The sequence below is a fragment of the Sus scrofa genome, chromosome 1 (assembly GCF_054392235.1).
Source record: "Sus scrofa isolate SSC_HxYL_T2T_F1_AM1 chromosome 1, Sscrofa_HxYL_maternal_Yorkshire_Landrace_v2.0, whole genome shotgun sequence".
Taxonomy (NCBI): domain Eukaryota; kingdom Metazoa; phylum Chordata; class Mammalia; order Artiodactyla; family Suidae; genus Sus; species Sus scrofa.
The window spans coordinates 254,135,722-254,149,750 of record NC_139383.1 but is presented as its reverse complement, the minus strand read 5'-3'; the positions used below and the strand labels follow the sequence as shown (position 1 = coordinate 254,149,750).

At 42.4% G+C, this 14,029-nt stretch overlaps 1 protein-coding gene across 4 annotated transcripts in view; it reads left to right on the top strand.

The window, feature by feature from the left end:
* Positions 1-14,029, top strand: part of GRIN3A (glutamate ionotropic receptor NMDA type subunit 3A) — a 156,103-nt gene that overhangs the window by 121,510 nt on the left and 20,564 nt on the right. For 2 of the 4 annotated variants that reach the window (XM_084991559.1, XM_084991550.1), the window contains one exon: positions 8,830-9,706. The exons of the other annotated variants lie outside the window; for them this stretch is intronic. In XM_084991559.1, the coding sequence (XP_084847685.1) occupies positions 8,830-8,913 (84 nt within the window). In that variant the 3' untranslated portion in view covers positions 8,914-9,706. Of the gene's footprint in view, positions 1-8,829; positions 9,707-14,029 lie in introns of those variants that run through there. 4 annotated transcript variants of the gene reach the window in all.

Genomic DNA, 14,029 nt, shown 5'->3' with positions numbered 1-14,029 from the left:
ATCCATGAGGATGTGGGTTTGATCCCTGGCCTCGCTCAGTGGGTTAAGGATCCGGCGTTGCTGTGAGCTGTGGTGTAGTTCACAGATTCAGCTCAGATCTGGTATTGCTGTGGCTGTGGCATAAGCAGGCAGCTGCAGCTCTGATTCAGCCCCTAGCCTGAGAACTTCCATATGCGGTATGAGAGGCCCTCCCCTCAAAAAAGCAGAAGCATTTTGTAATTCCAACATAAATGCTCTTTTATTTATTACTTACATGTTATGGAACTGAAGATTTTTTTTGGGGGGGGGAGGACTGAACTTGAGAAATACATGATTCTGGAATTTTCTTTTTTGCAATTGTGCTGGATTAACTAGCTTTTCCAGAATCATGTTATTTGTTTTTTCCAACTCAGCTTCTAGGTTTGAGTAGGAAAACATGAAGATGGCTTATACAAATCATCAGCCTACACTTAAAATAGATCTTTAAAGAAACAACATTAACTATTTTGTTTAAATGTGGTCAATAGTATTCCAGAGTCCAGTTGCTGGGTGGACAGGCTGGAGACCTATAATTCTCTAGCATTGTTGTGTTTTCCTCACCCCATATCATCACAAAGCTAGGGCTGGCTGCTTTTCTTTCATTCTCTGGTTACTGTAAATGACAGAAGTTTGAATTCAGATAACAATGAAAACTAATTCCAGCCAATGCCGCCCTTCACCCTTTCTGATGATCAAGTTAACAGATCTCATGGAATAAGGGTTTCCTCTTTTATATACCAGAACTGCTTGGGCATCAGTTTTACCCATGACCCCATATTAGTAAATCATCCTTGCTTTTCCCCTGGTTAAATTCAATGAACTCATGAATATTTATGAATGTCATTTACTATGCAACTAAAAGGTGTGAACAGTGCTTAAACTGATTAGGACAACTGTGAGAGACAGTCTTCCTTCCACTTTTACAGATATGCATACTGCTGAAATCTAGGAAGGGAATCAGGAAAGAGGACTCCTCCCTAAACATTCCCAGTGCTAAGTAGCTATCTCCAGGCTCTGAAGATTCTGAGTGGAAAAAAAACAAAGCTCGGTAATGTGTGAAGATTGCCATCTAGTGGTGATGATGTAAAGTGTCACAAAACGTGAGAAAACCATCTTTTTTATTTCTCACAGACGGTATTAACCAAGTCTAAGAATGTGAGAAATTGCCCAGCCCTTTTCTCTGAAGACATTTCCTCCCAGGCAGCTCTGGAAGTTGGTGGAATTTCAAAACATGCTGGATGAGATGCCAGCATCATCAAGGAGGGGAGCAGGGAGAGAGTGAAGGATACCCATCTCCTCACACAATAGGGGTGCTTCCTACAACATCCAAGCACAGGGCTGGTCAGCCAGGGAAGCCAGTGCAATCACATTTGGAGTGTCACCTTTGCCTCCTCCCTCTATCCCGCTGTCTATGAGACCTAGTGTGATGGGTTGAATTGTGTCCCCACCCCTTCGAGGGGTAGAGAGTCCCCTCATGGCTCAGCGGGTTAAGGATCCAGCATTGTCACTGCTGTGGCTCAGGTCACTGCCAGAGAACTGGCCCTGGAACTTCCACATGCTGTGGATGTGGTAAAAAAATAAATAAATAAAAAATAAATTCCTAAAGAGCTACCCCCTGGTACCTCAAAATACCAGGGCCTGGTTTGAAAACAGGGTCATTGCACACGAGATTAGTTAAATTGAAATGTAGCCACACTATAGTAGTGAGGGTCCGTAATCCAACACTACTGGTGTCTCTATGAAGACAACTGGCATGCAAAGGCAGAGATACGGGAGAACACCATGCAACCACGAAGGTAAAGGGTGGATTTATGCAGCTACAGGCTCAGGAATACCAAAGATTGCCAGCAAACTCTCAGAAGTTAGGAATAAGCAAGGAAGGATTTCTTTATAGGATTCAGAGGGAACATGCCCTACTGACATCATGATTTCAAATTTCTTTCTTTCTTCCTTCCTTTCTCTCTTTCTCTTTCTTTTTTTGTCTTTTTGCTTTTTAGAGCCCCACCTGTGGCGTATGGAAGTTCCCAGGCTAGGGGTGGAATTGGAGCTGTAGCGCCAGCCTGCACCACAGCCACAGGAACACCAGATCCAAACCAGGTCTGTGATCACAACTCATGGCGACACCAGATCCTTAACCCAAATGAGTGAGGCCAGGGATTGAACCTGTGTCCTCATGTATGCTAGTTGGGTTTGTTACTGCTGAGCCACGACAGGAACCCCCTGATTTCAAATTTCTAGTCTCCAGAACCAGGAGACCATAAATTTCTGTTGAAAGCACCACCCAGCTTGTGGCGCTTGGTGATGGCAACCCCAGCACACTAATACCCCTTGCCTTTCACCTCTCGTGCCAATTTCATCTCAGCTCAGGCTCTCCTGACAAACCTGTGTCGTTGTCATTGTTTGCTGGCTGCTCTCCCATCTGCCAGTCTCTCCTCCATTTCAATTCACCCTTCGCAAGACCAGATTGATCTTTTTAGAATATAATTCTGATTAGGTAACTTTTCTGTGTTTCCCCTGCCATTTAAAACTAAATATCTTTAGCCAGACATTTCAAAACTCTCCTTGATCTGATTCCTTCCAGCTCACCTTCTGATATTTTGCTTAAGTGCTTCAGCCACATTAAACCAGCTGCTGATATCTGTGCCAACTCCTCTTCTCGCTTCTGTGATTATGGTATTTGTCCCCTTTGTCTTCATCAGGACCAAACAGTACTTTTGAGGAAAAACAAATCTTCCTCCATTTGTTCCCAGCAAGGATTCTAGGAAGTTCTCAACACTTTCTCAGTTCTCTGAATTCTTATAGCTCTTTGCCCTCTCTGATTGCATCTTTCCTTTTCCATCTTGTGCTGTGATTAATCACAAGCTCCAATGTCTCAATTCACTCAGCTGTGGATGAGATTTCTTTTTTTTTTTTTTTTTTTTTTTTTTTTTTTTGCCTTTTTGCCATTTCTTGGGGCAGCTCCAGCGGCATTTGAAGGTTCCCAGGTTAGGGGTCGAATCAGACCTATAGCTGCCAGCCTACGCCAGAGCCACAGCAATGCGGGATCTGAGCTGCGTCTGCCACCTACACCACAGCTCACAGCAACGCCGGATCATTAACCCACTGAGCAAGGGCAGGGATCGAACCCGCAACCTCATGGTTCCTAGTCGGATTCGTTAACCACTGTGCCACGAAGGGAACTCCTGATGAGATTTCTGAGTGGAGACCATCTCTGAATGCCCTCAGTGCTTTATATGTCAAAACATAACTGAATAAATGATGCCATGTAAAGGAATGATTGAATAAACATTGGCTTTTCTTCCATGTCTAGGGCATGGTCAGACCATCTCTTCACTTCATCTAATTCCTTGCTCTCCTTTGACTTCTCCTTCTGGCCACAGTGGCCTTTAAGTCTGTCCTACTTGATATGCTCCTTCTGCCCCAGTTCCTCTGCGTGTGAGGCTCCTTCTTCCTGAAACATGCATTCCCTGCCCAAACATCCAGTTAACTTCCCCTTGAGATTTCAGCTCAGTCATCACTTCCCAATAAAGGTTTTGCTAATCTTTCTGACTAGATCAAATTCCTTTTGTGTTACTTCTCGATAACACTCACCACGGGTGCACCTGTACATTGGAGCATGATAATTTGATTCACGTACATCTCCCCTACTAACGGTACACTCCATAAGACAAAGACAGCTGGCAGAGTCTTTGCCATAGGTCACTATTGTATGCCTACATATTGTAGATGCTCAGTAAATAATTGCATAGAAAACAAATGAGTAGTTAAGTTTATCTGCATGTGTAAATATAATATGCAAACAGTCTATTAGAACTAGAATTTCCTAGGCGAGTCTCCAGTAAGCAATAATTATAATATCTACCATATGTGTACCTACTACATGCCTAGCATGTATTCTGTCTCATTCAATCCTAAAATGATGCTATAAGGTAGCAATTGTATCCTTATTTTACATATGAGCAAATAATGACTCAGATAAGTAATTCTGACCAAGATCACAGAATTGTTAAATAGCAAAATTATGATTGAAAACCATGTACTTCAAAGCTCATATGAAATACCAACCCAGAATTACAAAAGAAAATCAAGCATATTACTCTTGATTCTTCTGCATATACCTGATATACAGTGTTTATGTGAAAGACTGAGAAAATAGTGCTACATCCTTAAAGCCATACCACTTACGAAAGTGTAGATTTCTAAAGGAACTGTGTCTTGTTCACTACAGAAGAGTCCTTTACCTGGCACAAGGCCCGGCACATAGTAGGTGCTTAGTATATATTTGTTAAATGAATTTTTTATATTAGATTTTTTATTGAAGTATATAGTTGACTTACAATATTGTAATGGGTTCAGATGTACAATGTAGTCATTATCATTATAGATTATGTACCATACCAAGTTATTATACTATTACAATATTAATCCTGTGTTGTACATTACATCCTGAGAACTGAAGATTTTTGTCATCTGCTGTGGCAGTTCTGTGAACCACTTTCTTCTTTCTGCGAGCCATTCCGTTCCCACCAGAACGCACTTGTGCTTGCAGTTTAGCGGGTTTCTCCTGGTTCATAATAGCGTCTTTGATCTTTTTGGAGCATAAATGTGGCCTTTTTGGGGACTAAGGTTGGAGTTTAAGGGATCTCATATGGTAGCTAGTGCTGGATATTTTTTTTACTATTGAAGTAGAGTTGACTTACAGCATTAGTTTCAGGTGTACAACATAGGAATTCAATATTTTTATAAATTATACTTCATTTAAAGTTATAAAATATCAGTGATATTGTATTTTTTATTTTTGCTTTTTTAGGGTTGCACATGAGGCATATGGAAGTTCCCAGGGGCTAGGGGTCAAATCAGAGCTACAGCTGCCAGCCACAGCCACAACCACAGCCACAGCCATAGCAATGTGGGATCTGAGCTGTGTCTGAGACCTACACCACAGCTCACCACAACACCAGATCCTTAACCCACTGAGTGGGGCCAGGCATCAAAACTGCATCCTCATGAATGCTAGTTGAGTTCATTTCTGCTGAGCCACCATGAGAACTCCTTATTTATTTTATACTTAATAGCCTATACCTCTTAATCCCCTTCCCCTCTCTTGCCCCTGCCCCAACCCTCTTAGTGGGAAACACTAGTTTGTTCTCTGTATCTGTGATCAGTTTCCATATTGTAATATTTGCTCATTTGTTTTATTTTTTAGATCCCACATATAAGTGAAAACATACAGTATTTGCCTTACTCTATCTGACTTATTTCCCTTAGCATAATACCCTCCAGGTCCATCCATGTTGTTGCAGTATTTGTTAAATGGATTTAAACTTCAAACAAGTTTTGTCACATCCAGAGAAGATAAAACACATAGCCAGAATTTCTCCAAATGTCCTCTTTGAAGAAAGCAAATAAAGGAGTAAGAAGTGGAAAAGTAAGGAAGCAGGGTAAAAACTGTCTTGAGCACTTACTGTGTGCTTGTGTGCTATTTTACATGCTTTTTAGGATTTTAGATGTTATCTCACCAAAACCTACAATGACATTATGACACTATTGTGTTATTATTGCATTGCAGGTGAGAATTCTGATATTCAGGGCTGCGTGGTCCCCCAGTCTACATGGTGGCTAACCTAAATACAAATAGAGGTTAAAGATGGTGAGCAGCAACATCACAGAAAGTTGAGGGCTTCCACTCTAAAGCTTCCAGAATGACTTTGTGAATTACTCAGAAACTCATTCTCCTGCCTCACTTGGAAGATGGCGCTTTATATAATGAGCCTCAATTCGCAACACTTCCATTTCTGTCTTTTTTTTTTTTTTCCAGTGTTAATTATATTGACATGTAACCCTTCATGGTCCTTTTTCCAAAAAGCCTTGAGGGGAAAAAAAAAAAAAAAACAGCTTAGGGAAATGGAAGTGATGCCAGGATCCCGATTTCTTCCAAACTAGTCAGCCAGTCCTTTTAATGTACTTCCTGCAGTGAATGTCTAACAACCCAAATCCCTCCACAGGGATAAGCGAATAATCCCTCCACAGTAACACATAGTGTCTTCCATGGAAATGACGAAGAGTAACGGCAGAGAAAACTGAAACAATGGCACTAAGTTCCATAATAATGCTGAACTACAAAGTTTATGAAATGTAGAACAATGGGGAACTCACCTTCACATTGACTGGGGAACTCGACTTCACATTGACTAAAATTTCAGATCTGGCATCACATTGCCTCCTCTACAAGGCAGGAGTAAAGCAATTCTGATTGCACACTGAATTATTTCAATGAAAGGGAACCATCTTCCCAGTATTGTCTGTTTGACCATTCAGTTAACTCTTGGGACAGTAAATTTTTTTGGCCATACCCACAGCATGTTCACAGGCCAGGGATCAAACCCATGCCATAGCTGTAACAAGAGCCACAGCAGTGCCAATGCCAAATCCTTAACCCACTAAGCCACGAAGTAACTCCGAAGCAATATTTTTTTTCTCACATAATATTTCTATATGCAATCCTTCATCTTACTCTCAGACCAAAAAAGCAGACGATTCTTATCACCACTTTACAGATAAAGACACTGAGGCTTCGACAGTAGCAGCTCCTCTAAGAGCTCACTGCTAATAGGGCAGAGCAGGGACTGAAATCTGGTCTATTTAATTCCTGCGCCCTCTCCACTACTATTCACTGCCTCCTAATAATATGTTGCAAATAGGGAGACGTTTAGGAGTTTCCACACTGATGACTCTTTTCAAAGGACAACCATTAAGGCATTATTCAGGAGAAAGGCAGAGAGGAGTCTATAAGACTATGAGTGAGGTCTGCCTCTGCAGTCCTCTAGCCTGCAATGGAAAGTCTTAGAGCAGTGCGTGGTATAGTGTACACGGTACATGTGGAGTGTTCATTAAATGTACGTCCGTACACTTCAGTGTCCAGGCTGCCAACCATTTTTTCTTTAAGACTTCATCTCCATCGGCAGGGTAAATAGTAATAAAATTAGTTATAATAAGTATAATAACAATGATTTATCATCTTGGCTAGCAATGGCACTAATCCTCATACAACTGTACAAAATATGTTATTAGCCCCATTTTCCAGATGGGGAGAACTGATGTTAAGTGACTTGTCCAAGTTGCTTACTGCTACTGAGTGGTCAGATAAGATTTGATTGTCCTATTCTAAATTCTTTCCACCAAATCCTGCTTCTTTCAGAGAAGATGAGTTCAGTCAGTCAGTCCTCAAATATTTTAGCCTCTAAACGTTTTCTTCTCTTTTAAACTGTGTAGATCTAATGGTAAGGTATTCCGTGGCTTTGTTGTGCCGGTTTCAGCATGTTTATCTTTAGACCAACATTTTGGCTGAACTAAATAAAGCACAGGTAAGGGGCCCACATTTTTTAAACCAGAGAGTGTTTGCCCCCTTCAGTTTGGTTTAGTGGCCTGGGGCTCCCCCAGGTCTCTTTGAACTGTATTGTTCTTGAACCAAAGGTACTTCTTATGCATTTGGAGTAACTGATGTGTTCCTAAAGGAAGAAGGACTATGGGAGCAAGGTGAGATTCATCTTCAACAAAAAAAGGACAAATCCAGCTGAAGCAAAGGAGGAAAAAGAGAAACAGGGTGGGGCCCATTTTTACTCTCAAAGTATGTAAAAGGCTTCTCAGGATATATTACAGTCATTCCCCGAAGTGGTCTGCAGGACAGCTGCCAGGCAGTAGCCCAACAAAGATATGGACTGGGCATGAGATGAGGGACTTGAAGTAACAGGGTGACAGAGGCTATAGTCTTGAGACCTGTGTCTGCTTGAACACTGACCTGAACTCAGCATTGTGTGTATTCCTCAGGCATGTGTTACTGCCTGTAGATGATCCATGTGAGAAATTTTGTATAATATCTGGGTGTCATTTACAAAGCCCCTGAGCCTCATGTTCTGAAAAAGACAGTGGCCACTGTACCAGAAGGATGTCATTCCTGGCTTCCCCTCCAAGAGAATTTAGGAAAAACAGTTGATCCTTGAACAATGCAAGGGAGCAGGAGGGGGAGGTGGTTAGGGGCACCAAGCCTCTGCTCAGTGGAAAATCCTTGCATAATTTATAGTCCTCAGTATCCACAGTTCTGCCTCAAAGGATTCAGCCACCCTCATATCTCGTAGTACTGTAGTATTTACTGTTGAAAAGTATCTACACCCTAATACCTCGTAGTACTGTAGTATTTACTGTTGAAAAGTGGAACTATACAGCACAAACACATAGTGTTCAAGGGTCAGCTGTTAATGTATATATGAGATCAATGCTTTGATGCAATATCTCATCTAGTCCTAACGCTGCCTGCAAATAAGCATCAGGAGCTCTGCTTGCAGTTCCACAGTCATTCGACATATATTAAGCATATACTGCATGTCAGATACTGTGCTGGGGGTACTCTGGTGATAATACAGATGCGGCCCAGCTCCCTTAGAGTTTACTTTCCCAGGGTAAAAGGAAAAATGAGGACGTGAGAAGATAAAATAAGGCAAGAGAGAAGGGTTAAGGTACTGAGAGAAGGAAGAAAGGGGGATATCCTGGCTCTTAGCCTCTCTGGGCATCCTCCCGCCCCCCAACTCCCCTCTTTCTCCCCCCTCCCCTTTCCCCTCTCTTCTGACCTTACCCATCCAGGCTCCTCCTTCCAAGCTCCCACTTGTCCCCCAGCCCTCCTCCCACCCACTCTCACGCCTGACCCCCAGAGCTGCCTATTTGCTTGTCTGGAGGCGCGAGGATCCCGCGAGCCTGTCCCACCCAGCTCCCCCCAGCGCCTGCGCCGCCACACCTCACCCCACCCCACCCTTCCAGGCAGCGCAACCGGCCCTCTCAAGCTTCACGCGCACGCGCACCCGCCACCCTTCTTCCTCTTCCCACCCTGCGAACTGCCTGTGAGACAGCTGGCTCCACCATGGGAAATGAGCCCAGTAACCCAATGGAGATGTGCTCCCAGTTTGACCAAAACGAAATTAAACAGCTGAGCAAGCGGTTTAAGAAGGTGGACTTGGACAGTTCGGGCACTCTGACTATGAAGGAGCTCATGTCCCTGCCGGGGCTGCAGGTGAACCCGTTGGTGCAGCGAGTGTTCGACATTTTCGACACAGACGGCAACGGAGAAGTGGACTTCAAGGAATTCCTCGTGGGGACCTCCCAGTTCAGTGTCAAGGGCGACAAGGAGCAGAAGCTGAGGTTTGCTTTCAGCATCTATGACATGGACAAAGACGGCTACATTTCCAACGGGGAGCTCTTCCAGGTGCTAAACATGATGGTGGGAGACAACCTGAAAGACTGGCAGTTACAGCAGCTGGTGGACAAAACCATCATCGCCCTGGACAAGGATGGAGATGGGAAAATATCCTTCCACGAATTCTGCGCTGTGGCCAGAAACCTGAAGGTCCACGAGAAATTGGGGGTAATTGTGTGACCGTCTATAAGAGCACCACCCAACAACAACTTTTTCTTTCTTCTCTGTATCTTTAAACATCAGCTCAAGAGGCCCTGCAGCAATCTCTCTGACCTACTGGAAAGTACTTCTCTTTGTGAAGCAACATTGTCTAACACCAGCCTCTTGACCACCTAAGTATTATTTATTACTTTGCTTTTAATGATTCAGGGTAATGCCCTGAGTTCAGGAGAACATGATGAAAGAGCAAGGGGAGAAAGAAATTAAATGGCTTTTATGAACATATTTTTTCTTTGTTTTGACTCAGAGACCAAACTGTAAGGAGTCAAGAAGAACTTTTAAAGTTCAAAAATAAGAAAATATGCATCTTTTCCTTTACATCTCATGATTTTATATATGGGGAAAGTTATATAATTCCAATCAGGTGTTAGGTGAACTATTTTCATTTACTAGTGGTTTTCAAGGGTCTTGATAGATTAACTACCTCTTGTAGCAACAGGGATGAATATATTTCTCTTGTCTGAGCATCTTTTAATCACTTTTCTTTGGGTAATGGAAACCCATCTTTCCCTTTCCAAAGTCACATCCCACTCCCATGGTACATCCAGAAATCTCCAAGCATGTCTTGAGGGTTAGGAATCCAGCCTGGCTCCTCCTGTCTCATTGCTTCTGCTCCTGAAGTTTCTGTTTCAGACAGAAACTCAGGACTCTTGAAAGAACAGCTAAGACTGGACTAAATCCCAGCTTAGCTCTCAGTCTCAGTGGAGATAGGTTCTCAGGGTTGGTTGCCCATTCAGTATTAAGTTCAGTTAATGGGGCTTCCACTCAGTCAGGGGTGAGAACTTCCTGGGATGCTCTCTCACCTCCGATTCTCAGCCCGACTGCACAATTGGACAGAATGGCACAGATTTAGAATCATCCCTCCCATGGGCGGAGGCAGTGATGATTCCAGCTGCAGTGGACTCTCTCCAGGATGCTGAAGTGGTGTTGCTCCTAGTACTCAAGAGATACAGAGATGGGCAGGTACACCTCTGCAGCAGAGATGGATGCTGTCTACACTAACAAAACTTAGTTTCAAAGTCAGACCTGACAGGGAAGCTGAGAGCGCTCTCATCCTGGGAAGTCTTTTTCCTAATGTAACAGCCCAGAATCCCTCATACGAAAATAAACCTGCAGCCAAGGAGTGTGCTGGAACCTATTCACACTGGAGGAGATCCAAAGTATGGATCCACTTCCCCAGCTCCATGTTCAGTGACCTCATGTCAGTAGCCTAAAATCAGTATGGTGGGAATAATACATTATGGAAAAGAGCAAAAAATTTTACTTCTTTGGTTCTGTTTGTTTTGGAGAGCCAGTATACCAATAAGTGCACAGTTGCCTGTACCCTAGATGTTACCAGCTTTCTGTGGTCCCACCTTCTACTCTCATTTCCCAGAGAACAAGCTGTCTGCTGGAGATCTGGGACAGGTCTAGTCTCAGTATCTTCCACTTCACATCAGGCATGGTTCTCACAATGGACCACTCCCTGTGGAAGGTGCTTAAGGCTTTCGAAATGCCAGGACAATGAGATGTACTCTCCCTACAAGTACTTAGCCAAGGGACAAAACCCAGGTGATTTTTCTCAGGGCAAGGAAGATCCGTTTCAAGATGTATTATCCTTATAGTTTGAAAAGGTAGCTAGTCTTGCCCACCCCACAGAAAAGTAGGACAAGTGAGTTACTATCAGAGCACCCATATACTAAGGCTCCTGCCATACCTTTATTTCATAAACTATTTATGAACTACAGAGAACAGGTATCCCTGCCCCTTTATTCCCTGTGCAGTACTTTAAAAAAGGTATTAATAATCAGTAAATGCTCCCAATCCTGTAGTTACATGAGTCTTACCCCTATTTCAGGGTAACATATAGTTCAAAGGTTCTGACACACCTGGGTTTGGATTCAGTTACAACAGGGTCTTTACCACAGTCACTTCTCATTAGCTGCATGAGCAAGTTACTTCACCTCTTTGCGTCATTTCTCCTAATTAAAATGAGGATTCATCCCTGGGTTGCTTTGAGGATTCAAAAAGGTAAAGCATGTAAAGTGTTAGAACACAACCCATTCATTCCACTAATGTCCTTCCTTCCCCCTCTCCTCTTCTTCTATGAGATCAGTGTATAAGGAAGACAGGAGACCTGCGGGTTCCTTTTGAACCCTTTCTTAATACTTAGCCACATCTGATCTAAGGATAGCTGAACATTTGTGTGATTCTAATCCAGAAAGGAGACAGTGGAAACAATGTCAAGGTCCTTCTCACCCCCTCATTTACAGAGGGGACAGCAGACTTCTTGACTGGAGGAAGTTTAAAAGAGAAAGACTTTTGAGAGTTCCTCTTGTGGCCCAGCGGGTTACAAACCCAACTAATACCCATGAGGATGCGGGTTCCATCCCTGGCTTCGCTCTGGGTTAAGGATTTGGCACTACAATCTGTGGTGTAGGTCACAGAGGCGGCTCAGATCCCATATTGCTGTGACTGTAGCTCCAGTTGAACCCCTAGGCTGGGAGCTTCCATATGCTGTGGTTATAGCCCTAAAAAGCAAAAAAAAAAAAAAAAAAAAAAAAAAAAAAAAAAAAACCTGGAAATTTGAAATTGTGACCAAGGGTTTGAAATGCTTGATTAAATTTAACAAGTTGAATGGCTAGAATTTACAAGCTAATAGCTTGATTAGTCTACCTGACATAGCTCCAAGGCAAGGCATTGTGACCATGACCTTGAATTGTGAGCCTGTTTCTTGCTTTAGAAAGATCTGACTGTATGTTTTTTTTTCCTTTTTTTTTTTTTGTTTGCTTTTCAGGGCTGCAGCACATGGACGTTCCCAGGCTAGGGGTCAGATCAGAACTACAACTGCTGACCTACACCACAGCTCACAGCAATGCCAGATCCTTAACTCACTGAGCAGGGCCAGGGATCCAACCCGCATCCTCATGGATACTAGTTGGGTTTGTTTCCACTGAGCCACAACAGGAACTCCTATATGGATATTTGAGGATAATAAAGATCACATTTACTTCCAATTTAAAATGCTTTTATTTTTCTCTTCGTTAATTGCCAATTGCCAACAAATCTAGTTCTGCATAGCTTCTTGGGGTGATAATAGTAGTTAACATGTACTGAACAGCTGTTCCAGGTCCTGTTACATTTGTTAAACATTTAATCTTCATAACAACACTGTGAGGTGGGCACCATTATCTCACTTTTGATCATCTCACAGGTGATGCTATAGACAGATCTAGAATCTTCTCCAAGGTATCCCAGTTGGTAAGTGGCAAAGCAAGGACTGCAAGTGCTGTGCTATTTTCATCTCACTGAATTGCCTCCTATTTTTATGATTTCTGTGTTTACCTGCCTCAAATTATCCCTGAGAGTCTTTTTAATGTAATCAAATCCTCTGTTTTTACAAAAGAGGTGAATTGCTTGTCAAGGAGCAAGCAGCTCCTACCTCTTTAGTTCTGTGCATTGCAAAAAATAAAAAAGACTAGGCAAGGCAGTCTTAGATCATCTTCCACCTTCATCTCATCTTGAAAAAATTAAGTGACAGTATTTAAATTAAACTGATAACAGCAACCAATATGCTTTTCAGCTCTAGACATCAGTAACAATATGTTGTTATGAATCCTGTATTTATGGATTGTGTCGCTTTGTACCATATGTTGCAATCCCCAAACCACTTCCTTTTTTAGCGTTGGAGAAAATATGGCCTTAGCACAGTTGGTTTATTTCCTAAGTCAATCATGCTTCAGATGAATTCCTAAGGAAAAGCCTTCAGGAATTTGTTTTATTACAAATTCCATTCTTCATTTATGCTGTTGAGTCTCTCTGTTGGGTTAAAGTGGGTTGTGAGTCTGGCTACTGTGTTTTATCTACTTTGTATGACTTGAAAAGGGAGAGGATTGGATGTTTTTTAAAACAAAGCGACATCATGATAAAGGAGTCAGGTTGCTAAGCTGAGAATCAGAACTGGACCCCTCTTCTTTCATATTGCCTGCCAAAGCCATACTACTGCCTGGTGACTATGTGAATAGCAACAAACCATGTGTCAGCTTTAAAGCATTAGCTGATTCATCATGAAAAACCCTAATACTGAAGGGACAGGAGCATCAATAAAAGCTATGTAGATAAAGGATACAGCCTGACAGCTGTTAGGCAAAATCTGACCCACTAATAGTTTTGTTGTTAGTTTTACATAATATTTGTTCTCTCAGTGTTTTGTGTATGTTCATGTGTGTGTGTGTGTGTGTGTGTGTGTGTGTGTGTGTGTATTGACAATATTTTTAAAAGGAAGATTCTCAGTAAAAATCAAAATTAACATAAAGGAATGCACACAACCCCAGGATGGGACTAGCTTTTTATTGGCTAAAGTACCTCTGCAAATGGGACTGAAATCAGAAGTCTCAATAAAGAGGAAGTGATGTTGCTACAGAAGGTAAGGTCTGGCTGCTTCCTGCTCTACAGGCAGTAAAGAGGCAAGATTGTGCAAATTATTACATTTAGAATGGATAAGCAGTGAGGTCCTACTGTATAGCACAGGGAACTATATACAGTCTCTGGTGATGGAACATAATGGAG